Below are 27835 nucleotides of genomic sequence, written 5' to 3' on the forward strand. Positions count from 1 at the left end.
TCCACATGTAACTGCAGATAAAATATATAGCTATACACATTTCTTGCATTCAGAGCAAGGGTTTCGATCCACCATAAGGTGGGAGGGGGGGGAAATATTCTTGGCGGTGGGGAAGCTGAACTGAACCACATTCTCCTCATACATCCTGACCGCACTTTGTGGAGGACTGTACATCTGTGTGTGTGTGTGCGTGTGTGTGTGGTACTGGATCCAAGTCCCGCTCACTAAACTATACGCTCGATTTATTTCACGTCCAATTGCACACTGAGGAAAGCAACGACCCTCTCTGGCCAAGACATATCATTAGACGAAACTGGAGATAAGGTGGATGGGTGTGTGAGTTTGGAGACTGAGCCTATGCTTCCAGGTCACATTCTACTTCATTGTTAATTAGATCTGATACAATATGTGCACTATTACTGCAAATAATAATAATCTTAACAAATTTTACAGCAAATCAAGATGAAAGCAGAGTACAGTATTTCTAAACTGGAGTTAACTATAGGAGATCAAGGTGTCCAATGATCTATTTTGTTTGACTTCAATGACTTAATAATTTCTTTCTGACTTTGAGTTTGCAATAAGGTACCTTTCATAAAGACAGCTTCCGAATGTGAAAACTCATTAACTTACTCCTGCTTTTACATCTTTTCGTGCCACCCCATACCATTCACTGTCTGAAGCCCCCAGGCAAGCTTCAGACAGAAGTGCTCTGCAAGCAGCTGATGGAAAGTACACAATAATGGTGCTACGATAACTCCTCGTCCTCCTCCTCCTGTATTCCCTTCTAGCTGAAGAGGTACCTAGCATTTATTTTGAGTTTCCTTTTTCTCTTCTGACCTGTAGACCTGTGTTACAAACAAAGGAAATAAGCCTCCAGCTGAGCACTCTCACAGCAACAACACAACAACAAAAACAAGATTACATTTGTATAGCTCGTTTCACGTCAGGAGGACATCCCATCAGCACAGCACATATGGATGTCTGTGCCACAATCTACGACAAAAGGTGACCTGAGGTTTCTTTTCCGCTCATATACTATTAACATAACATGTAGGAGCAGGAGTAGGCCATTCGGCCCTTCAAGCCTGCCCCGTCATTCAACCATGGCTGATCTTCTAATCTAACTCCAGCTAATAACCTGACCCTGCCTTATCCCCATATCCCTTAATCCCTTTTGCAATAAGAAATCTATCTATCTCACTATTGGAGAGCCTCATTTCACAGACACAACCACCATCTACTGACCCAAACCTTTTTCACTGACAAAGGCATCTAGATACTTGTGGAGCTGAATCTAATTACTGTTAAATGCAATCCAGTTTTAGTCTTAAAACTATTTGATGAGTGATGGTTTGATTACACAAGAGCCAGCTGTATATCTTTATGCAGTAAGAAATATTTGCACCAAGTAAAATTCTCTAGGAAAACAAAATCCCGCTGTGCAAAAATTAAATTCGAGCTGGGCTCATAATTGGTTCAAGGAAAACAGCTTGATTTTAACACTATTATATTGGTACTTTTCTCTCCCGGATTCATTCATGGGCTCTCTCAGTTAAGCCAGGAAGCGAGTTTGCAATCAAAACTCCCCAAGGGTAGCAGTCATGTCAAACAAACAGAAGAGACCAATGGTGTTTTGTTGTCAGCCTCATGCATAGCGATATGCAATCAATGCTAGACGTAATATTCAAATTATAACACATCTTTCGGGTTTTACATTTTAAACAAATGTTGTCTTTTAAAAAGACTAGATAAAGGAGGAAGTGAATAAATGAAAATTGAAATGTTCTTTTGATAAATAACCCTACATTCCTCCATGAGCCCCCATACACATCCCTAGGTTCCTCACATAGTCCTATGTTCCTATCCAGAGGGCAGTAAAGGGAATGTGAATTGGGATGCTTAAAATGAGGATGGATAGTTGCTGGCAAACTAAGGGTATTAAGGGGCACAGAGAATAAAATATAGGGAAGTGCCTCAGTTTCCTAAATTCACAATACTAAACCCCTAATTTCAGCAATATCACCGAGGGAATTGTACAATTATATCACTTTTTTTAAAAAAAACCTCTTTCCCTAACAGTTTCTAATGTTCTCAGTTAAGAACACAAGTAGTGGACAACTTGCACTACAAAGTTCTGCATCTCAGTTTTCTCCATCTAAGAGCAGAACAAATGGAGTAGCCAATAGAGTAGGATTCACTGCTTATTTGGAACCACACCGCACAATAATGATTATGCCATCATTGTGCAGAGTATTACCTTACCAATAATAACAACCACATTCTCCTGCTTACCTGGCTAGAAAGCTGTCTCTGACTAAAATTGTCTTTAAATAGCAATTTATTGTAAAATACTGAAGTACAACGAAGCAGCGCCATTGAGAATAGTTATAATTGAAGTCAGTTTGTAACCACTGATCTACAGGATTAATGTCACAATAGCCACCACACGACAACTCAAAACCACAAACTCATATTATGATATCATTTTGGCAACCAAGTATATTACATGAATAAATCTAGAGTTTGCAGAAATATTTTTTAGCCAGTGTCACTGGAGATGCCTGAGCTACTCTGGGCTCCACACACCATTAGTACTGAGAAGGTCTAGAAGGATAAGGGGGTCAGGGTCACGATAGCCAAATTTAGGCAAGCACCAGGAAGTATTTCTTTACACAGAGGATCAATAGTTGGAAAGAATAAGCAGGGAGGCTAGTTGAAGCCAAGACCTTGCTTAAGTAGCAGGAAGCGTCTCCTTCCCTTATTGCATTAACTGAAGACTAAACAGAGTTCTGGAAATCCACAAATGAGCATTTTCACAGAGTTCCAATATTAGCAGCAATAAAATTGGCCCCTTAAATATTCCTGGGATAAGTTCTGAGCAGAGTCTGGATCACTGTGATATATTACAGTTGTTCAAGTTAGTATGCTGCTGAAATGGTCACAATCCAATACGATTGTGCTGCTCTGCGGAAAAGAGATTGAATAAATCACAAAGAAAGTGGGAGGTATCCAACAGCCTAACCGAGAAAAGCACAAAGGCAGAATGAATGTCAACCTTCAGGTTAGGTTCAAGCAATCCTACTGCAACATCGTTTGGCAAATAGGATTCCCCAGCTGATTATGTCGTATTGTTTCCAAAAATATACATCCACAAAATATGCAGTCAATTCACTTTACAATATATTCTGTGAAGCGCTTTGAGATGTCTGGAAGACGTGATAACGCGCTATATCAAATGCAAGGATTATTATTATATATAATTAAGTTCTCTGTTTAAATTAGCAAATGAAAAAGAAAATCATATGGTACCAATTCAAAGTTGAGATGTTCTACAACGAACATCATCATAACTAGAGTGCAGAGTGGCCTGAGAGAACACAACCATTCTAAATACCAACGCTGCAATCAGGTCCAGAAATGACACGACAGACAGTGACAATGTGTTTCAACTACATCCTTCTGCAGATCCTGACGTTAAAATATTCAGGATTAGAGAGCATTTCAATAATAAAGAACGTCACTGTAAATACATCACCAAAATGTCATTGCGTAAACTATTTTTCAATGTTGTTGACTGCTAGAAATACTACACTGTATGGGGGGGGGGGGGTTCAAAATGCAAACAGTTAAACGAAACGCTGCTTCAAAAAAAGACATTACGTTGAGGCTTTGTAATGTGATTTACACCTCTGATGTCACAAACCTATTGTTCGTTATTGCCAATGGCCTCCTCATTGGTGAGGTCAACTCATCCTGACACAACACTGACTATTTGGGACAAAGGGAGGAAAGGGAAAGTAAAAGGGAACTTGTATATAATTCACAAACCAGCAGATGGTCGGTGTGAATTACAGATGTCTATGTGCTCCCTTGTTTATCTGAGGGTCAGGATGTATAGGCAGCTCTGCACTTCTGGCAGATGTTGTTCAGTCTCACACTGGTGTCTTCGTGGTGAGGCCATCTTCATTGTCCCTTTTCGTAGCCTTGGCCATCAAAGGATTCTGTTGTGCCAGCCAGGTGTCAGCAATGGCAGTCAGTTACACTGCTTCCAACATAGCCAACAGTAAGTGCTCAACAACCGTACCTGACTACTGAATAAGCCATCACGTGCACCTCTTCCACAACAGCACTGGGTCTCTGAACAGGTCTGCTAATGTTACCAACACTGAAAATGTCATTTGTTCCTGGATTTGTTGACGTTGGTCACATGTTGCTGATCTATGTTCCACACAGGGAAGGAGAGAAGCTGCCAGGTTTCTTTCCTCTCCCCAACCTTTGTTTTGTTGATCTGTAGTTTGTTGCTCTTGAGCATTGCCTAAGTGTCTTCTTTCCCGTCATTGTCCTTGACAAGCAAAGGATGGGGAGCAATGATGCAACCTCTAGACAAATGTGAGGGGAGCATAAAGATCTATTCACTGGTTCCACTCTGTGCTTCTCAGAATGCCTGAGGGAGACAACGTAAATTTAAACTGAAAACCAACCTGGTTAGAAGTCAGATTGGAAAACATTTCTTTACACACAGAATGATGAGAACACACTACCCTAGTGGGCTGTAGGTGCAGAATTATTGGGATGTTTAAAAAGGAGATACATAGGTACTTGGGAAATAAGAGCATCGTGGGAAAAGGAATGGGAGAGAAGGGGCAAAGCAGAGGGATTGATGGAGAGTGTTCCAGAGTTTTGAGGGCGTTATGGCTGAAAGCACGACCTCCAATGGTGGGGCTGAGGGTGCGAGGGATGAGCAGGAGGCCGGTGCCAGTAGAGTGGAGGCGCCAGGTGGTGGATTGGGTAATGAGGAGATTGGAGAGGAAGGGAGCTGCCAGGGAGTGAAGGGATTTGAACACGAGTGTGAGGATTCAAAGTTGATCCATTCGGTGATGGGGAGCCAGTGGAGCCTGGCCAGAACTGGTGAGATGTGGGTACGGAGTTTTGTCCGGGCAAGTATGCAAACCGCACAGTTCTGAATGAGCTGGATCTTGTCTAAAGTGGAGCTGGGGAGACTGGTGAGGAATGGGTTGACTAATCCAGGCGGGAAGTGATAAAACACATGCACGAGGGTTTCAGCTGCATTTGAGGCAATGTACGCTCGGAGGCGGGTAATGTGGCGGAGGTGGAAGAAGGCGGTCCTGGATAGGGACTGGATGTGGAGGAGGAAAGACAGCTAGGGGTCAAACCGGATGTCTAGGTTGAGCACTGGTTCGGTGAGTCTGAGGGGAAGCCCAGGGAAGTTGAGGAGTTCAGATCCGCAGGAGTGAAGACGTTGACGGGAGCCAAGGAGTATGGCTTCCATCTTGTCCATTTTCAGCTTATGCACTCAGGCACTGCCCTACGTGAAGGGCACTATATAAATTCAAGTTGTTATCAAAAAAAGGAGATGGAGACAAAAAAACGACGCAACTTTTTCCCATTCTGTTGCTCCTATCCATGGTGAAGGACTGGAAGACTATATTAAAAAGCTTGCAATACCTGTGACAGAACTGCACACAGTACTAAGTGTGGTCTAACCAAGGTTCTATAGCAGTTTACCACAAATTTTTAAATTGTATTGCTGATTCCCGAATCCAAATCATTAGTGTATATTGTGAACAACAGTGGTCCCAATACCGATCCTTGTGGAACACCACTGCCCACCCCCTGCCAGTCTGAGTAGCTGCCCTTTACCCCTACTCTCTGTTTTGAATCTCCTTTGCACCCTCTCCAAGAGAAACAGGGTTTTTGCCACTCGGATACCGAAACACTGAACAGCAAAATGAACTTCGAAACAAAGCAATCACAAGAGAAATAATATCTTGCAATTGAAAGCAAAGCAAGCACTCTGTAAGTGCTTTAGAAAACATACAAAACAAAACCTTTCCACATAAAACTTTGGTTCAGTATTGCACTCATTAAGGCCTCTACAAAATAGCTTAGCTGGAGACAATGCAGTACAGTGAAGTAACTCTTCTAATTAGATAGTCTAAGGACGAGAGAAGCAAACTGTGCCTGATGAAGACAAAGACCCTAAGAGTTCACAAAGCATATTCCACGGTGACATTAACAAAATAGCTCATGAAGAATGCACTTGTGTCTGCAAGGAATATTTTTCTTGTAATTATTTATTCCATGCAAGTGTAAAACTGGAATGATTTTGGATTTTTAAAACGGATCGACATTCTCCTCTCCCTCTACGTGAGGCACTTAACCCTGCAGACAAAGAACAGCAATGACAAACTATATTTCCAGATACCGTACTCAAGTTGTGGTAGGTTCCGGTAACTGAGATATGTACTTAGTATAAGGGTCCAGGTGGTCTTGTATATAATCAGTGCTGTTACTAGACATATTCATGACATTAATAAAGAAACAATTTCCATTTTACTGCATCTTATCTTAAGACATCTCAATGAACTTTTATAGTGATTACTGTCAATTATTTTTGCAGGCAATTTTTTTTGCAGGTTACTGCAGTTACTATTCTTTGCAGGCAATTATTTTATACACAGCGAAGGCCAAAGGACAGCCATGAGGTGAATAACCAATACATCTTTTGATTCCTTATCTGGAGGATTGTTGGTCAGGATATCAGAAGAAACTATTTTTTCAAAAATTACAGATTAGTTTATTTTTAAATGTTACAGATGATGTACTATATTTATGTAATCTTCATATTCTTTCATAGTTTTATATCCTAGGGTTGGCCACTTGATTGTGAAAAAAACAGATATTTGGAACCAAGTCTTCAGGAAAAATAATATCAATAATAATCTTCCTTACATTTGGTATTGTGCCTTTCACGTTGGGAGAACATCTCAATACTTTTCACAGAATATATTGAAAATGGTAGTGACTATCTTTTTTGGACAAATATAGCAACCAATTTGTGCACATCAATGTGCCACAAACAGCTCATGCTGTACAGTATCTCCCACAGAAGATTAGGTATTTCAGGACATGCTAGAAAAATATTGGAAAACAAGTCAGATCAAAGGATAAACTAAACAGAATGATTTAAGCAAATAGTGTAGTATTACTATTTTTTTTAGGTGTAGCGGGGCGAAATTCTGTTCTGCGTCCCTTTATTTTCATTCAGGAGTCCTATAGCTTAGTGGTTAAAGCACTCGCCTTGCAAGCGAGAGGACCTGGGTTTGATTCCCAAAACATTGGGCAAGTTTCCTTACTCCAAACGCCAGTTTACCTGGTAATAAGTAGGAACCTGGTTGTTAGTCGATTAGCAGATTGCTTTTCCGTGGGGGTATAATCCCTTCGAAAAACAAATAAGGAAATAACAAAAATAATTTGGTCACTCAATCCACGACTGTTTGTGGGACACTGCTATGCTCAATTGGCTAGCTCCTTTTGCCCGCAAAATATAAATTCAATTCACATTACAGCATATTCTGTGAAGCATATTGAATCATAGAATTGTACAGCACAAAATGTACTATATTTATGTACATTCGGCCCATCGAGTTTGTGCCGGCTCTTTGAATGGAGCAATTAATGTCAAACCCACTCCCCAGCCCTTTCCCCATAACCCTGCAAACCCGTCCTCCTCAAATACCCATCCACCGCGTTTTTAAAAGTAGTTATCGAATCGGCCTCGACCACCCTTTCAGGGAACGCGTTCCAGATTCGAACAATTCGCTGCGTGTAAAAATTTCTTCTCACCTCCCCTCTGCTTCTTTTAGATACTATTTTGAATCTGTGACCTCGAGTCACCGACACACCCACCAGTGGGGACAGCTTTTCCCTTTCTAACCTATCAAATCCCCTCATGATTTTGAAGACCTCTATTAGGTCTCCTCGTAACCTTCTCTGCTCCAATGAGAATAATCCCGGCCTCTCTAACCTTTCCTCATAATCAAGGTCCCTCATTCCTGGTACCATCCTCGTAAATCTCCTCTGCACCCTTTCCAATGCCTTAACATCCTTCCTATAGTGTGGTGCCCAGAACAGGGCCAGTGTTCTAACTAAGGCCTAACCAGTGTATTATATAGGTTAATCATAACCTCCTGACTCTTGTACTCTATGCTCCTATTTATAAAGCCTAGTATCCCATATGCCTTTTTTACAGCTTTATCTACCTATCCTAACACCTTCAAGGATTCATTTACCTGCACCCCCAGGTCTCTCTGTTCTTTTACCCCACTTAAGATTGTATTACCAGCCTATATTGCCTCCCCTCATTCTTTCTACCAAAATGCATTACTTCGCATTTCTCTACATTGAAACTCATCTGCCATGTGTCTGCCCATCTTACCATTCTGTCTATGTCTTCCTGCAGTTGGCTCCTATCCTTCTCACTGTTTACCACCCAACCTAACTTTGTGTCGTCCGCAAACTTGAGACTTCTCGAAGATGTTATACGGTGTTAAATCAAAAGCAAGTATTATTAGCTTATTATATTCAACTCGCTTTTCCCGTTCGCTTTATTCCAGATAAATTGAAATTTTAAAAAAATCTGTGGATCATGTAATTTTGTGGAAAAAGTTTGCAGTGTGAAAATAAATGGAGCATATACCTAGATTTCTAGTGTTTCTCCCTCCCCCCATTGCAAAAGAAAATCCACAAACTTGTTTTCTATTGTTGATACTGCAGCAATTATTCCATAATCATAATCCTTGCATTTGATATAGCGCCTTTTCATGTCGTTGAGACGTCTCAAAGCACTTCACAGAATATACTTGAAATTGATTGACTGTATTTTATGGGTGAAACGCGGCAGCCAATTGTGCACTATAATCTCAATTTTTCGGTATAGACACAACCACAGAGAAGGATGGCGTACTCAAACGACAAGTTACACAGCCTCAGAGTGGGGAAAAACACATTCAAGGCTGACTCACCCACACAAATGGCACCATGTATTTTTACAACTGATATCTGGGAACAACTTTAAGGATAGAATTTCGAAGGCCAACTAATTTATCATCTTCCATCCTGCAGGTCATATATTCGGAACACCACAACAAGATTAGAGCCATGTAATTACTCTTAGCTGACATCACGCTTCTCCTCCATGAATTATGTTATATTATTCACGAATTCACAAATGAGATTTAGATGAAAAAGTGCCTTTAGCCATCTCATCTCATGCTTCCTGAATACCAATTATTCCATCTTTCCATTACAGCAAAAAGCAGTTTCTTAAATGTGTCCAGTGTCCTGGCCCCAACTCCCTCCAACCTTCCCTTGTTTTTTCATCTAGCATCGTTTCTATCTTAAAATTGCCCTTCAGAATCCTAACTCTATCGCCTCTTATCCTGCTCCCTTGGTGTGTATTGACAAATCGCAACAGCAACATATTAGTGTCAATCCAAGCCACCTTCAACACTTATAGCAACACCACAGCAGAATACAGTTGGCACAATGAGCTCAAAGCTATAATTAAATCTTGAAATTCACATGATATCTGCAAACTTTGCTTTCATGGTATCTTATGTGAACCCCTTAAATAAAATATTTTTTTCCATTGATTCAAACCATGTGCAAAGCCTATTCAAAAACTGGATTTAATAACTTTCACAATTTCTTCTACAATATGTGCAATACTTGTGTTTTTTATTTTCATTAAGCTTATCTCAGCTAACTTAATAATCGAGTATATCAGCAAAACATAATTTACAGATGTAACATTGTAGAGCAAATCTAGCAGATTTGAAGGATATTAACATCCTGTCCTTGCAGTAAAATTAGGCCGATACAAAAGAAAACATGTTTTATTTTTAATATTGATTTTTTAAGAGTCATAGCACAACAGCACATTTTACTAGTCTTTAAAATGGCAAATAGATCACTGTTGTAAAAATGTAGAAACATGTCGCTCAAACAGCTTGCACAGAATAAAACTTTCACAATTTCTTCAATTTCCTTTCATTCCAAACTTTGGAATCCTGCTCTTAAGGAGTAATAAATCAGAACCTTTCAACGAGATACCTTATTCTGGAGCAGTGGATTTGCAATTGTTGAAATAATTTCTCTCTAAATTGGGAGAATCAGTCAGCGTCAGGTCAAGTTACGTCGATAGACTTCAGTATGAACCTTCAGCCACGATCATACAGAGCGAGATTACACAGCTTGAAATCTCAGACCACAGATGGAACATCTGGTTGAGTTCCAGAAACAGCTCGGTTTATATTCTTGGAATTAATTTTAAAAGGTTAGGATTTTTTACAATGTAAAAGGTTTCACAAAGTTTTTCCCAAAAGTTTACAACGTGCAATGTTAGTGGTATTTAACAACAGCAATGACTTTCATTTATGTTGTGTCCCTGACGTACAATAACGTCTCCGAGCGCTGTACATTTATGAGGTTGGATTCTCGCTGTATTAGCGGTTCTTTGACTGGCAACTGATGCTACGATATAGCACTGAACAAGCTTAAAAACAATACTCAATTTTCACAATGGCAATGAATCATTTTAGACATCCTGATGACCAAAGTGGGAACACAGAGGTACAATAATAAAAGGCTGAAAAACAGGCAATGCTAAGGCACATGGTGATCAGACATTTTCATGAAAGGGTGACTTTTGTTTATATAAAACAATGCAACCACTTTTATACTAGGAATTGTCTCTGGAGGAAAGCCTGCCTCAGGATCACCTTGCATTGTAAAGTCCCTAGTCACAGAACTGATTTTCTCAGCTCCTCTGTCACCTCCATGACGGTGGAAAATAACCAAGTCCGAGCAAGTGGGCTATAACGTATCTTGACGTCATCACAATGGGATTAAGGCACTCGCATGTGCACAAAACTGCCACTTTCTAGAATTGCTTTTGTGATCTCCGTCAGATGATAGTAGTGGAATCACGAAAGAAGTCAGCAACAAAGTCATCTAATTTCAGGGAGCACTGTCTGACAATCACCATTGTTATGAGGCTAACGACGAAGAAAGAAAATTCCAACCACAGCTAAAGCCTTGAATTACTATTGTAACAGTCATAGGACGACGTCAAGACATCAGCACGTGGACAGAATGGTCAGTTTCTGCAGGCAGTCCCCAGGAGCTCCAGAAGGCTTCGAAACATGTAGCGCTGGAGTACAATATCGCACTTATTTGTGGAACCAATACACTGCTCTGGTACAGCTCTTACAGAGGTCAGGGATTTTGAATCCGCAGGGAAAGTAAAGAGAAGGGAAGTTGTTCACAGCTCGACTGGTATATTTCTCCGATGATGCTTCTGGGCAGCAATGTTGACAATCTTTGCTACCTGCTGTGCTGCCCAAGAGATGGATGGCCATTATTAAATACACATTTCAGCAATATGAGTAAATGCAATAAACCTCAGCTCTAATTATAAGTCAATTCATAAGTCATTATTGCTGCACTGAACATACACTAATCATACAAAATAGTAATCTTATTAATTTGGAATCCTGTGGTTAAAGCCTTTCCGGGGAGGGGGGTAATAATTCCTTTAAAACATGTGGTCACTCAATTCACGACTGTTTGTAGGACCCTGCGCTGCACAATTGGCTGCCGCGTTTCGCCCCCAAAATATACAGTCAATCCATTTTACAGTATAGTCGGTGAAGCACTTTGAGACGTCTCGAAGACGTGATAAGACTCTATATCAAATACAAGGATTATTATTTCTTTATAATGGGAAATTTCATTATAATGATGTACTGAAAATATTGGTATTAGTGGCAATTAGTGTCTGTTAATTGCCTTGTGGAACAATCAGAAACAAAATGAAGAAATCGAGTGATTTAGTGCAAGCAATTTACTGATATCTACAATTTAACAGCCAGCGAGAAGCACAGCCCATTTTAACTGCCTACAACCTGACTGAGATGTCGGTTTCTACCCAATGCTTCAAGAAGGTTTTCAATCTGACACGTCTGGCTCGACTATCGGGGAAGGTTGGTTTCCTCCCTACTCCCCAAATTAGGTTAATAATAATAATCCTTGCATTTGATAATTTGACATAGCGCTTTTCACGTCTTCTAGACGTCTCAAAGCGCTTCACAGAGTATGCTGTAAAGTGAATTGACTGTTTATTTGTGGGCGAAATGCGGCAGCCAATTGCGCACAGCAGTGTCCCACAAACAGTTGTGGATTGAAATGACCAATTTATTATTTTTTTTGAGAGATTATTATCAGGCATGTGGAGTAAGGAAACTTGCCCAAGGTTTCACCCTGCCGAGAATAGAAACCAGGTCTCTCAATTGCAAAGCGTGTGCTCTAATCACTGAGCTACAAAGACATCATCTGCATAGCCCAACCACTGGCTCAAGATTGCCACATGCAGCAGATAGGGAGTACATGTGGAAGAAGTCAATCGAGCAACTCGCAACCTTCCCTTTCATAAATCTGCAACAAACTAATCTAAACCTTGTGTCTTTGTCTGAAGAAGTCTCAGGAAAAATAAACGATTACCCACCACAGAAATCTAGAACCAGCTCGGATCTCATTGTGCACAATTTTTAAAAAATTTCCTCCCAAAAAAGATGCTCAAAAATCTGCCATGTGTGTTCCAGTGCCATCATGCATATCTCAATAGTTTGGTTTGACTGCTCCAACATAGATTGTACAGCACAGAAATAGGCCATTCAGCCCAGCTAGTCTGTGCCAGTGTTTATACTCCACATGGGTCATGGAAAAGAAGTGGGGAGAGATTTTTTTCCAGGGGCGGTAGGTGATAGAAGTTGGTTGAGTAAGGGAAAGGGGTACGGAGGTGTTAAGGGAGCTGAAGTGATGATCCGAGATGGCTTTATGGTGATGTCTGAGATGGTGAGGCCTTTCTGGTTATTTTAACAGGTTGAGGGAGTGAGCGTAGACGTGGGTGCCGGAGTGGATGTGGAGGGAGAGGTTGAGGGAGGAGAGGAGGGAGGAGAAGTCAGCAGAGGTAGAGCAGGAAGGGGTGAAGTTGCGGTTGATGTCGACTATGATTAGGAGACATTCAGAGCAGAGGGAAAGATTGGAGGGTGGAGATGTCAGGGAGTAAGATGGGGGAGGGCTTGGGAGGGGTGATAAAATAAGGAGAATTTTGAAGGAAAGATTGGAAGGGTGATATAGAGGGTAAGGTGCTCAAAGGAGGGGAAGGTTCCGGAGAGGTAAGGTAATAGGCCAAGAGGGGACCGGGAGATGAAAGCCACCCCGTCACCACGGCACTTATGTCGTGAGGTATGATGGAAGGTGTAGCCGGGTGGTGTGGCCTCTGTCAGGGGGAAGGTGTCGCCTGCAGTGACCCAGATTTTGGTGAAGGCGAGGATTTTGATATTCAACTTCAACAATGGAGAGTAAACTTTTTAACATCAGTAAGATAGTTTAGTAACCTGAGTCGGAAGTGGGGGAGGGGAAGAAACATTCAATGGCAGAAATGTTTTCTCTTCCAAAGCAGAAAAATCATTGCTGATTATTTTACTCTAAACTGCAATAGCAGCAACCAGTGGTGATGGTTCTTGTGTCTTTTTTAAAAAAAAGTCTATTAAAAACATAAAGGGAAATGAAAAAAAGTGCTGGAAAGTGGGATAAGTTTTAAAAAAGGGCAATTTAGAATAAGAGGAGACATTGGCACAGACATGTTGAGCTGAATAACTTGCTCCTGTATAGAAAATGTCTCTGTTTATATGATTTGTGTGTGTGAGTTTCTTCCTCTGCTGCTGGTACGCTCGGCTGTTAGAAGCTACAGAAGCTTAATCTTGCAAGAGCTTTTAATTTAAATCACAGAGCTAAAAATACTTCAAACCCTAACATTTACAGACTCATTATCGAGGCCAAACATTTCCACAAACAGGTCAGCACCTGGAGAGCAGTAGTGACTAGTGGGTATTTAATGACAGTCAAAATCAAGACTTCAGTCAAGGTTCAACACACTGTGCTCTGGTAGTCATGGGCTACTGATTCTCAACTGGTGACATTTTTCCACGAAGACAACTTTAATCATTAGTCTAATCGCTGCAAGAAAAACTCAGTGATAGTGATTGTTTAACTTGAACTTTTCTGCTGGCTTCAAGAAGTACAGCTTGCCAAGAAACAACAAATGCCAACTCATCACTTGTGTCCTGGAGACATTGAGAATTTTGGCACGCAAACAATCAACCTGAAAAGCAAACCGCTTTGCTCTGTCCCCATTACGGATGCACAGACAAGACGCACAGATTTAAATGCATTTATTCTCACAAACAACCAAGTGTAAAAGGAAGACGCACCTATTTGAATTTGGTTAAGATAGCGCCTACTTTATATTCAGCAAAAATATTTACCAATGAAAAATCATTATGGATTACTGTAATTTACGTACCAAGCAATATTTTACTTGGAGTTTATTATGCAATGAACTAAGATCATGAAAACATATTTCTAGTTAGTAAACAGTAGTAGAGCCAGGCAGTGTGGTCAATCATTAACAATGTTGTAAAATACTGCAGACCTAGGTCAGGTATTGTCACCAAGTCTACTATAGTGATACGACTCAGTTCTGTTCTCTTTCCACCAGCCTGCTTAAACCCAGAAATCCCCCTCCCCGTCCCTCCCAGAGCATCGGGGGAAATCTAGAAACCGGTCACTTGCCATCTCTCCTGGCAGGTGTATGATGAATAGCATGATATATATATAGAGAGAGAGAGCGTTAAACAAATAACTGCTTTGCACAGTGAAACATCACGTCCTATCATTTGTTCCACTGTACGCTAACAATTTCACAGTCACTTGAAGCAAAGTGCTGATGTTTCATACTGGGTTCTATTAATCAATTGCAATAAGATAACCAGAATTCATAGTGTCTGACTTAATTTCCTAAGAGTGCATCTATTTTTCAGGATCAAACAGTTTCGATTATGCTGTAAGATTGATAAAAACCTGCTGCACACAGCTCTCTGCTGAATTTCTTGGGGAATCCTGAAGGTGGAAAGAAAATCCCTGCCCACTTCCAAATCACACAGTTGGAAATTCAAGTGAAGGAAAAGAATAAGCTGCTTACCATTCATGGCTGTGGGAATCTGAGCCATTGTGGTCCGGAGTGCGCCTTGCTAGCTATCAGCCATCTGCAACAAAAACATGTTCCATTAATAATGCATCAAGGACAGACGCCAGTTTACTGCCCTGCTGAGCAGAGAGAATGTCAGCTCTATCTAGCCTTTAGCTCACACTTCCGATAATGAACAATACATGGGTTCAGGGCTCTGCTGATGAAGCCGAATTCATCAACAAAAAGTTCACAGGATAGGCGGAGCAACTGGCAGGGTATTCCCAAAGAAAGTCCAGCAAACTTTGAGTTTAGTCTTGGAATAGCTCAAATCCCTGAAATGATTAGGGATGCACAACCCATCTCAGATACCCCCAGCAGGAAACCGAGATCATTATAACACAGCACAAAGAGCTTTGACTCAAAGATGTTAGTGAATGCTTCAGAATATGTTTGTTTGAAAAACAAGAACATAGTGCATACTGCTTTGAATGGAGTTTAGGAAACGATCAATAAAAATAGATTACTTGTATTTTTATGGCTCCTTATCAGTTGTGTAACATAACTAGTGTACACATTGTACTGGACACAAATACTATCAGATGCCCTACAACAACTTGCATTTACATAGCGCCATTCACCCAGGGTGGAATCTCACGCCTCCAGTGGTGGAGTCTGATGGCAAGCCGGGGAGAGATGACTGTAAGCAATGAAGAGGAAGGTTTTCAGGCATGATCTGAAGATGGAGGGGCTAAGATGGAGGGCTTGATCGAGAGTTTCAAAGTTTTGGGACCCAGTAGCTGAAAGTACAGCTGCCGATGGTGGAGAGGACGAGGGACAAGCAAGAGGCTGGAGGTGGCAGGTAGTGGAGTGTGGAGTAAGCAGGTCGGAAAGATAGAGTGCAACCAGGGAGTGAAGGAATTTGTAGATGTGTGAGGATTTTGAGGTCGATCTGTTCTATGATAGGGAACTAGTGGAGCCTGGTGAGGACTAGTGTGATGGTGGTACGGAGTTTAGAACAGGTGAGCATATGGGCGACTGTGTTTTGAATTAGTTGGATCTTGTGGATAGTGGAGCTGGGGAGGCCAGCAAGGACGGCATTGGAATAATCAAGGCGGGGAAGGTGACAAAAGTTTGGATGAGGGTTCTGGCTGCATTGGGTGTGAGGTACCAGGTCGGAGGTGGGCAATGTGATGGAGCTGGAGTAAAGCGTTCCTGGTCAGGGACTGGAAGTGGGGTAGGAAGGACAATAGGGGCAACAGATAAAAATGTAACTCAACATCCTCTCTCCCTTCCCCTTTTTGTATTTTAATGGAACTTGCTGTTGTTTCAATTACTTGAATGGAGGAAATACAGGAATTAACAGGATGCAGAGTTTATCCCAAGAGTGAAGACAAACCAGCATTCAACAGACGGAAAGTCACGAGTGGGCTAGATCCTGTCCAAATGTCACTGCAACCCAATGGTTAACTAGAACTTGGACAGGAGAAGTACATCCTGGTAAAACTACTGAATATGAATTCTCAGTAAAACTCCCTGTTCCCATTGTGCTCTACAGAATAGAGCAATGCTCTACCAATGCTGGCCAAAAGCTAAAGGTCAAAACCTAGTCATTCAGAATGAAAATCCCCAGTCATGCAGTCCAGGAAAGTTACTCTACGCTGTTAGCCGATATCAAGACAATATTGCAAATGGGATAGACCGATTATTGGTTTCAATTCTGCTATTTCTGAATCTCAGGATTTGGGGATTTTGATGCCCCAAATCTCAGGATCTAAAGGTGCTAAATCTTGCCTTGGAAAAACAGCAGGGAATTTGTCAAAGAGGATTGACGCAATACAAGATTACATTGTATCGCACCTTTCACATTGGGAGGACGTCCCAAGGCACTGCCAGCAACCTCTCTCCAAGCCAGTCAGCGACTCACCTCACTCCCCACCCACCTCAGCAAAACAGTGGCCTGACAACAACGGACTGACCAAGACAGGAAGGAAGTGCCACACACACACACGTGTAATATATACTATATATATATATCACACATATACATGTAGAGAGAGAAAAAAGGGTGACATAACACAAAAGGACTGAAGGACAGTTAGTGACACTGACTTTTTTTGGCCAGCCAGGTGACTGACACATGCGGAAACCCATCACCATGCTTAAGAGTATCCAAACCAAACTGAGATTTCCATGCATCCCACCTACACATGGAAATCCCAGAGATAGGTTATTGAAATGGAATGCGCACTCTCTCCCTGGAGGGACACATCCTGCTTACCTAATTCTAGAAAGTATTAGGCGTAGGTTCAGTTGCGACTGAATATAATTTGCCAAAAGTATATCTTTCAGACATCTAATATAAACACAGGGTAAGAAAACGCCAGTAAAATACAGGAGACTTTATCACCTTCATTGTTCTTCCAATACTTATTTTACACTCTTGCATATTCTAAGAAGCTATTGGATTTTTATAGTAGTTTATTATGACAAAACTCCTGAAAACACCTTACAGGTAATCGTTGTCAAGTGTAGTAACAGTTTTTGTTGGCAAATGCGGCAGTCATTCATGGCAACAAGGCCTCACAAACAATCATGAGGTAAATAAGCAATTACAACAACAACTTGCATTTATTTAGCGCCCTCCGCACCGGGTGGTGTCTCAGAGTGCATAACAATGGCGGAGCCTGAGGCCGAGCCAGGGGGAGGAGGAAGGTGACCAAAGACTCGGTCGAAGAGGAAGGTCTTCAGGCGCGACCTGAAGATGGGGAAGGAGGGGGCGAGGCAAAGGGGTTGAGAGAGGGAGTTCCAATTTAATCTAGAGTGTTGTGGCCAGGATTCCCGAAGAAACTCTGTTAATTTTTTGAACAGTATACATGGGGATTTTTAACATTGACTTGTACAGTAGTCAAGAATTTGATTTGCCTTCTATGAAAAACAACGCATCACAGCCTCTGTACTAGAGTGTTACGCCTTTCTCACCTCAAGGCTGGACTATGGGAACTCTCTCCTCGCCGGCCTTCCCGGCACTTCCCTCCACAAGCTGCAGGTCATTCAGAACTCTGCAGCTCGTGTACTGTCCCGCACCAGGCTTCGGGACCACATCACTCCCACCCTCGCTCGCCTCCACTGGTTCCCCATCCCCCAGAGGATTGATTTCAAGATCCTCATTCTCACCTACAAGGCCATTCACGGCCTTGCTCTGACCTACTATACCCCTACCTTCCTGCCCGTAGCCTCCGTTCCTCTGGCTCCGGTCTGCTCCACATCCCCCACTCCAACCGCCCTACCATCGGTGGCCGGGCCTTCAGTCTCTCAGCCCCGAGGCTCTGGAACTCTATCCCCCAGTGCCTTCGCCGCCTCCTCCCTTTCCTCCTTCAAGGCCGGTCTCAAGACCTTTCTCTTTGACTGTGCCTTCAGCTCCCCTCTCGACTCTCTACCCCCTCCTCGCTCCCTCCCTTCCCTCCCCTCACCCTGACCATTTCATCCCTGCTCTGGTCCTGACCAAACTGTACAGCGCCTTGGGACGTCCTCTCGACGTGAAAGGTGCTCTATAAATGGAATCTTGTTGTTGTTGAGACTGTAAGCTCAAGTCCCTGTGTGAGGCTTGATCCTACCCCGAGGTGAAAATCACTCATCACTATATGCCTTTTAAAAGGTGAGTTACATGGGACAAGCTTGAAGTCAATGGCTCCTCTTTATTCCCCAATTGAGCCAGGCTGACACCTCTTAACCAGTAAAAATAACTTTCCACTGCAGATTGTGGGCAGTGGATTTATTTGCCACAGGGAATTTTGCTGAGCAGGGCTACCAATATTTTACACAAACAGAAAGTTTTTGAATATCAAGCGTCACCTTTCTGAAAGCTACTTTCAACACACACGTGCACACACGTACACATGCGTGCACACGCGTACGCACACACGCATGCACAGAAATCTTTTGCTCTAGTAATAGTTTTTATAGCAAAATAGAGCAAAATGTAATGTTATTTCAAAATAAAACCATCAATTAGTTCTAATGGAAATCCCCAAATTCTGCACAGAGGAAGTCCTGAAACCTCAGTCAAGAAATTCAAAACAGAAAATTTTTCGCTTGAAACAGACCCTCAGAAAAAAAAACATTGTTTTACACCTTTTCCTGTGCTATGTCTGGGAAGCCAAGCAAAGACTCCTTATACAGCAAAGGTTTTGAGAATGCCAAGGTGCTTTTAGAAATATTACACAGGACAAATAGGTAGTATTGTAATCGTATATTTTCCTTTGCAATTTGGATGAAAGCACTTTTTCTGTGTCTGTAAAAGGCTGGAATTTGGACAGCTCAAGCAAGTTCCTTGTGGCACAAGCCCAAAGTACAGAATATCCCTTAATTTAATATGAACAGATATTCTCAGACTGAGGCCATAATAATAGTTGATGCGTAAAATGGGAGAAAACACCTTGTAAAATGGGTTGCCCTCAAAACCTGTCCAGCCTTTGCTCTGATAGTTTATCCTCATCAGCAGGCAAAAAAAAATCAGGAGATGTTTAAATATATTTCTGGAAAGAAGGGATTGTTCTCAACATTATAGACACTATATAAAATGTAAATGCAAGATATGGTGTGTAGGTGGATGGGGTTCACACCATTTGGCCTATTTGCATCTGTGGTTCTTAAGTTCTTATTTTGCACAATATCAGTCAATGATCTAACTATTAAAACTACATCAAGAATGCCTAACTGATTTGATTACCTTTCGGGTGAGGGAAGAAAAACTTCACCTCAAGTCAGCCTAATATGTTGTTTTCAGCACAAATACATTTAAATATGTTGTGTCCTTTTGAAGAATTGTTAAATACATGCAAATTAGAGAGGTTGTTCATATCAAATAGGATTTAGAACAGAAAGATATGAAACTGCACTAATGTATGAGGCATACATGATAGAGGGGTGTGGGCAGAGAGAGGTTCAGGTTGGTGGATCAGGATGGGTGGAGGCTAATGTGGTGGATAAACATCAGCATGGACTCATTGGGCTGAATAGTCTGTTTCAGTGCTGCATGTGCTGATTCTATGTAAATCTAAGAATAAAGCCGTGGCCTACCTACATACCACTGAGCGTCCACCCAGTAAAATATCTGGGCTTTTGTCATTTCATTTAAAAATACTAGTTTTCTTTCTGTTTCTTATACTGATAGTTTAGCTTGGCTCCAATTGTTTTTGAAAGAAAAATCAAGGTACTTTATTGAAATGGAATAAAAAGGCAAAGTTCAACTGGCTTAAACCAGAATAAACGGAAAGTGCCAAAGTCATAACAGCACAGTGAGTCGCGATAACAGACTTGTACATGGTTTCCAGATTGAGCTTTTCCCACCTATACTATCTTGGAACTTTGAACACTATTTGAATTCTGTGCCAGTGTGTATAATCCTGTCACCACCCCACCCCAACCGCGTACTCCGGGAAATACTGTTATTTATTATTCAATAAATAATAATAATTGAATCACTTATTCCGTGACCGTTTGTGGGACACTGCTGTGTCCAATTGACTGCTGCGTTTCGCCCACAAAATATACAGTCAATTCACATCACAGTATGTTCTGTATCAAATGCAAGGATTATTATGATTACTGTGTGTAGAAGGGCTAGTATTCAAATTAAGAAACAAATTAGAGAATCACCACAAAATTAGAGATCTATATTCTGAAGTATTTCATACAAGAAAGTTATGCTGATTACAGAAAACAAGAACACTGATCTTTTATTTTCTTGTTCTTGAAACCATCCTTTTCATCATGCGCCAACCATTTGAGCTAAAAAGGTCCTTTAACTGCCAAAGATGTCTATGCTATAAATACTACATCGCTTTATAAAATAAATTTACATACAGTCAGAAGTCAGAAATCAAGGGCAATCTAATTTTTGAGAAAGCTAGTCAAAAAGCAGCTGTCCAAAAATCCTTATCACATTTGCTATATTTATGTCAAGAATTCAAACAGCCATGAAGCAAATTACATTGGTTCAACTTTGAACATAAAGAAAAATCTTATATCTTTCTCACCATTGAACTTAATTCCATCATAGTCAATGAGAAAAATGGATCAAAATTCATACTTCAAAGAAAGAACAGGAACTACTGCTCTAACTTTAACCACAACATCTTTCTGTACAGCCTCACACAGCACAGAAACCAACATTTTTCAACTCAGTCTACAACTAACTTACCAATTGGTAGACCACAGTCCAGAAGCAGACCACAATGCCATTTTATCTGGACAGAAGAGTGAACATTTTAAAAAAACTTTTAAGCAAGTAAGCCACATTTGCACAGACAGGACACACACACATTTTGGGCTAGTTAAGTTATATTTACATATTTTTACATATTTATATTTACATATTGTTCAATGAAGAATTCACACCAGTAGAAGCGGTATAGGGGAGGGACACATACCAGCGAAGATCAATACAGCAGGTGAGCCATTCACTCATGAGTCAAAGCAGTTTCAATTCTAGCTCCTATTCAAGATCTAGAAAGGAAAAGTGTAGTTTTCCCATATTGTTTAGTAGTGCACGTTTTGAACAGGACACTGGGCTGATTTGAGGAAAATTTGATGGTGTAATGAGAAGAGGGTAAGGTTATTCCAGAAGGATGAGACTAAATTGTTCAAAGAGCCTTCTCCATCCAAACATCTTTTGTGTGACCCTGCTATAATACATATGTACAGTTTCAAATATCAGAACAAATCTGTGAGACGTACACCAGCTGATAACCATCCGTTTTCACCTTTATTAGTACTAATGGTGCATTAGTACTAGTTTAGTACTAGTTTACTCTGTCAGCTAGTCTATTATCAACTTGAGTTGATGTTGTTCAAGCGGTTGGAAACTGTCTATTATTTTAAATATAGAACATTTGAGTGTCTAATTTGAGTCCCTACTTCAGGTCCCCACCCAGTCCTATCTAATATCATGATGGTATACTGTCTCTGTACAGGTCCACATGAACAATGTTACCAGAAGAAAACATGTTCTGAAATGAATCATAGAAGGTATTAGCTTCCTTCTTCCACTTCCTCTTTGTATGTCCATCCTCCCATCCAGAAATCAAAAGATCAAATGGACATCAGAGGATGATTTGGGAAAGTCTTTTGATCGTAATGCATAAACATAGCAGCAAACCCCACAAGGGACAAGGCATTTACTCAGANTTTTTTTAGTCAAAGGAAAACAATCATTTTCCTACCAGGTTGTTGAACTATGATTCATCAGCTGTAGCTTGTGTTATTCTGTAGTAAATTCCACCTCCTCCTCAAACATTTAAATGTCAAAAATACTGTGGCTGACTGTAACCCTAAGTATTAGATTATTCCCCAATTGAAATATTATAAATAGACTTTGAAACACTTCATTTTATTCAGATATTACTGCAAAATGCAGAATCTGCTGTGGTTATAATAAACTTGTAAAAACAGACAAGGTTAAAGACATTTGCCCATTTAGGTAAAATTATAATTCAGCTATTTCCAATTTCAATATGCAAGTTGAGCCATTACTTTGAGCATGCTTACCATTAAAATCTCTCCACAGAATTTGTTGAGTCAACTATGCAGAATGACTAATGAATGTTAGTTAATGACTGGCTGTCTGGCAAAGTGGTTTAATGGGGTACTGTTCTGATAAATTAAGATATCAGATACTCACAATATAGAAATGTACAGCACATACAGAGGAGGGCAATATGGTGAGGGATGAAAAAAGTAGTCTTGGTCAGGGACCGAATGTGAGGGAGAAAGGAGAGCTGAAGCTCTAACTGGATGTTAAGGTCTGTTAGCGTTAACACTTTCCAAAAGATTTTTTAGAATGGTTATTATAATAGAATAACCATTATTATAACAGAAATTATTATTAAAACGGTTATTATACCAGAAATTATAACAGATTATGAGATAGAAAAGACAGAAGAACAGCAGTGGGGCAATTTTGTCAATCAAACTTCCCCTTTCTTTCTCCATCTCTTACTTCACTACTATCTATCTCCCATGGAATCTGTATCGCCAGCCTTTTGGAGAACTGGATTACACATCGTCTCAACACTTTGTGTGAAGAAATATTTTGTGGTTTAACTTTTAACTGTCCTAACAATGATTATACAATTATGGCCTCTTGTACTGGATTGCCTACCAGAAGGAAAAGTCGCCCATTACTATCTCTCTTGTAAATTGCCTCTATTATCTTAAACAACTTAACCTGATCACATATAACCTTAACAGCTCTATAAAAGTTTCCCTAGAATCACTAAGTCCTTTCATTCCCGGTATCAGTCTGATAAATCAAGTATCTTTGTAATGGTTTATGGCTAAAGAGCCAGGTAACTTAGTCAGTTGTCTGCAGCCAAACTCATACCAGCATCACATCCACAGTAGGTGAGGGCGAGTTATATTAGTGACATGTACAGGTACGTGTATAACTATTATTCACAATAATCACAATCCTTATTTCTGGTGTAGTACCTCGGGAGGATGTCGCAAAGCACTTCATTTGTGGGTAAAAATATTACATATTATAGATTTGTGATGTCCTCCCGACATGAAAGGTGCTATACAAATGTAATTTTGTACTGTATTTTGTATTTGCATAGATTTACATAGACTAGACATCTCACCAGTTCTGGCCAGGCTCCACTGGCTCCCCATCGACTTCAAGATACTCATTCTTGTGTTCAAATCCATTCACTCCCTGGCTCCTCCCTATCTCGCCGACCTTCTCACTCCCCAATCCACCACCCAGCACCTCCTCTCAACTGGCACCAGTCTCCTGCCCGTCCCTCGCACCCTCCGCCCCACCATCAGAGATCGTGCTTTCAGCCACAATCCTCCAAAACTCTGGAACACTCCCCTGAACCCCTCCGCCTTGCCCCCTCTCTCCCCTCTTTCAAGTCCCACCTGAAAACTTTCCCCTTCGACCAGGTTTATGGCCACCTCCTCCTTCCCCCCGGCTCGGAGTCAGTCTCCGCCACTGTTAAGAGACTCTACCCTGCGTGGAGCGCGCTATACAAGTGCAAGTTGTTGTTGTAAAGCATGGAAACAAACCATTTGGCTCCACCCACTCCTTACCATACCTTTCTATTCCCTTCTCCCTCCTGTATATGACCAGCATCCTTAATATAATAACCATCTTTACATTTGATATAGCCCCATTCATATTGAGAGGGTATTTCAATTTACTTCATAGCATATACTATAAAGTGCAGTAACTTTGTCGGCAAACAAAGTAGCCAATTTATGCAAAGTAATGTCCCACAAACAGAGTGGTGCCATTCAGCCTGTCCAGCTTCCCCTTTCTTTCTCCATCTCTTACTTCACTAGTATCTATCTCCCATACAACCTGTATCTTCAGCCTTCTGTTAACTAATGATGTTGCTACACATACAGTCATGAAGTGAGTGACCAATTTTATTTAGGGAACTCAGTACAACATCAGAGAAAACTTTTTTTTTTAAAAAGTGTCATAAAGTTCCTAAAAAGTTTAACTCTGCTGAAAATTTCCATGGGTAAATCCTTCCAATTATACTGGCAGTTCAAGAAACTTCAGAATTAATACAATTAAAGCATGTAGGACCTTGTGGACATGATGCATTCAAAACAAGGCTTCCAGAGGTCTCCAGACTATTAATTTGTTACTAAAGAAACTCAAAAAATAATCCTTAGATTTGATATAGCGCCTTTCACTTCGAGAGGACACTTCAATGTGCTGCATAGGATTTATTGTAAAGTGTAGTGATTGTATGTTTTGTAGGCTAATGCTATGTGTCCAGCTTGCAATCATGAAAGAAATGAATAACAAAGTACAGAGTCAGGTGCAGGAAAAATGTTACTTGGGTCGAAAAAAAGATAGTCCAATAGAAATGGCTGAATGAATTCTTCTGAAAAGGAAGAGCCTTCACAAGTGTTATATTCACATAATTTGTAAAACTCACTAAAAGAACTCAGCCACATGGGGCTATTCATGCACTTCACATTTCAGTTATAATTGGCATCTAAATTATAAGCATTCCCTAAATAGCATCCTGAATCCAACACAAGCACACATTTGTACTTGTTCGAAAAAAAATACTCTAATTTGTAGGGTAGAGGCATACAATATACCCTGAGGTATTAGATTACCTCAAAGGCAGATCTCATGCTCTAAAGTGTCCTGATAAAGCTGGTCTGCTCTTAAATACAGACCATTTGCAAGCCATAATAATGAAACAAACTTATTTAATAGATACCAAAGAGAAACATCTTTAAAAGGAGTCGTTTCAATTTCAAAGCAAAATAGATTTTCTGACAGTATAAAGTTCTATATTATTTTGCGTCTTGTTCCTGAAATGGAGGATTAGAGCAAACCAGAAAGAAACAGGTGGTGAAGCTTACACATCAGTCTAATGCCAGCTCTACTGAGATACCTAACAGGCGATAACTAGAGGTTACGGTGGCTGCTGTGCCCATATTCTCTATACTTAATTTTGAAGATCTTCTGAAGGGGAACCATTCTCACATGCCAAACATGGGTCATGTAGGGTTTATTTTAATGCACTGTCCAGCACATTAATGAAATTCAAGCTCTTTTTTGGAAAGGCAAATTGGATTTGGTTTTTCCGATATTGTACTCTCATTTCTCATCACTGAGAGGTCTCATTCCATCACACTGTGATATCCATGACCATGCCAAAAATACACCAACAGCTCTTACAAAGTCATAGTTAATAACAGAAGCTTCAATGAAGACTCAGATTTTAAACCAAACGTTCTCTGCTTCCCATTTGAATTTATGCTCAATTCCTCTTCACGTTTGCCCTTGTTGCACACTATTTCCAGCCATTTAGGGCAGTCAGATCATTGGTTACTAAAGTCCTCTCAAGTCAGCAACCAGCAGGAAGTGCACAAAAGAAGACCTGGACAATCTGACTATGAATGTTTCTTCCTTCAGCCTGGGCAAGTGCAAAACTTCACTTGGCTACCACAACAAAGACCAACTACTTGCCAAGTGAGGAATCACAAGTGAATACGTAGGTTTTAACATATCATTTTTAAATTTAATGCGCAGTTAAATACATCAAATAAGAATGTTTTGTTCTCCCCATTTAAAATCTATGCTAAAGAAACCGTGCTGGTCTTTATTTTATTTTTACCCGGTAAGTCGATACAGTACTATAAAAATTAAGCTCATGATTTTACATTGACAAAAGACCAATTCTGTTTATTATTCATAATACAGTAAATAAATACTGTCATACCTTGGAGTCTGCTGAAGACAAGATGACTGGAACAACCACCTTTCCTTTATTCACTACATCGTATCCATCCTCTACCTCCCATCAAATTATCCAGCACTTTTAAATTCTAGATGGAAAATTAATGACCCAACTGTTTTGGTTATTCTAAATCAAAGCTTCTCATCCATATTTCTGGCACACAATTCTATATTCACAGGATATTCTTCTTGAAACGCATGCATTTAAACTAGGATACAGAACTGGTTTAAAAAATGCACAGCAAAACCAGCAATGAAATATATCGCCTGCGGAAAAAGTCTGAATGTAATGCGGGTGAAGTGGCGGCGGGGGGGAGATGATCTTAATTGTTAAATTACAGTCTTCGATCAATGCACCCATATCTGCGTGCCAAAAGAACAAGCAGACTGTGCGGTGTGCAGCAAAAATATGGTCAGGATGCAGCAACACCAAAGGCTTAAAGAAAGGGAAGTGCACCAACCAGAATACAGTACAGCAATGTAATTAGAAGTGGAATATTTCAAACACTATAAGGGCCCATCTGGTTAGTAACCTCCATCAGCCAAAGAAACAGGCAAAACAAACTGGAATGCTTATGCAGGTAGAGCCAAGTTATATGGATTGAGAGAAAACACCAGTGTTTCAAGTACAAATTAAGGAAAGTGGTTGCAGGTGCAAAAACAGATTACAAACTAAAGCTGCAAAGTGCTGCCAAGGCTACAGAAAAAAGCTACTAACAACCAATTAAAAGATAAAAGTAACTTTGTAAAGGATAACAATGCAAGGAACTGAGGACAATCTGGAGGTGAAATCGGAACTGAAGTAAAAATCTTTTTTATAGTATTGTCAAGAAATTATTTGTTAACCAGAGAAAAACAGATGGCTGAGATTGTGTGTTTAATATGCACAGGATGCGTATTCTACAGAGAAATAAAATACACAAATGCATACGTAAAATTACATAGAATGATACTACGCACAAAACAGGCCATTCAGCCCAACTAGTCCGTATCGGTGTTTATACTCCACATAAGCCTCCAACCCTTTTACTCTTTACCCCATCTATTCCCTTCTCCCTCACGTATGCATCAAGTTTCCTATGAAACACATTGATAATAATAATCTTTGTATTTGATACAGTGCCTAATCAAGCCTTCAAGACATCTTAAAGCGCTTCACAGAATATACTGTAAAGTGAATTGACTGTATAAGTTGTGGGCGAAACGCAGCAGTCTATTGCCCTCAGCAGCGTCTCACAAATAGTTGTGGATTGAAGTGACCAATTTATAATTTTTTTTAAAAGGGATTATTACCACCGGAAAAGTGATCCGCCATTCAACTAACACAGGGCTCCTACTTACTGTTAGGTAAACAGAGTTGTGTGGAGTAGGGAAATTTGCCCAACATTTCACCCTACCGGGAATTGATACCAGGTCTCTCACTTGCGAAACGAGTGCTCTAACCACTGAATTAATGATTCCATATTTCAACCACAGCTTTGACGGTGAGCTCCACATTCTATGACTCCCTTTTAGATCTTCTACTGGCTATCTTACAGTTAATATGCACTGGTTTTGGATTCACCAACATGAGGAAACAGTCCGTCAATGTCCACCTTCCGGCATCCTTTTATAATCTTAAACTATAATCTATTTGTTCCCCTCTCAATTCTCTCAACTCT

The 27835-nt window shown here is 40.5% G+C and overlaps 1 protein-coding gene across 1 annotated transcript in view; it reads right to left on the reverse strand.

Annotated features, from left to right (window-relative positions):
- Positions 1 to 27835, reverse strand: part of LOC103184995 (intersectin-2) — a 122921-nt gene that overhangs the window by 81106 nt on the left and 13980 nt on the right. The window contains exon 2 of the mRNA XM_042333599.1: positions 14912 to 14975. Coding sequence (XP_042189533.1) covers positions 14912 to 14939 — 28 coding nt within the window. The 5' untranslated portion in view covers positions 14940 to 14975. The remainder of the gene's footprint in view (positions 1 to 14911; positions 14976 to 27835) is intronic.

Source organism: Callorhinchus milii, unplaced genomic scaffold (assembly GCF_018977255.1).
Source record: "Callorhinchus milii isolate IMCB2004 unplaced genomic scaffold, IMCB_Cmil_1.0 Scaffold3, whole genome shotgun sequence".
In the NCBI taxonomy this organism is placed as follows: Eukaryota; Metazoa; Chordata; class Chondrichthyes; order Chimaeriformes; family Callorhinchidae; genus Callorhinchus; species Callorhinchus milii.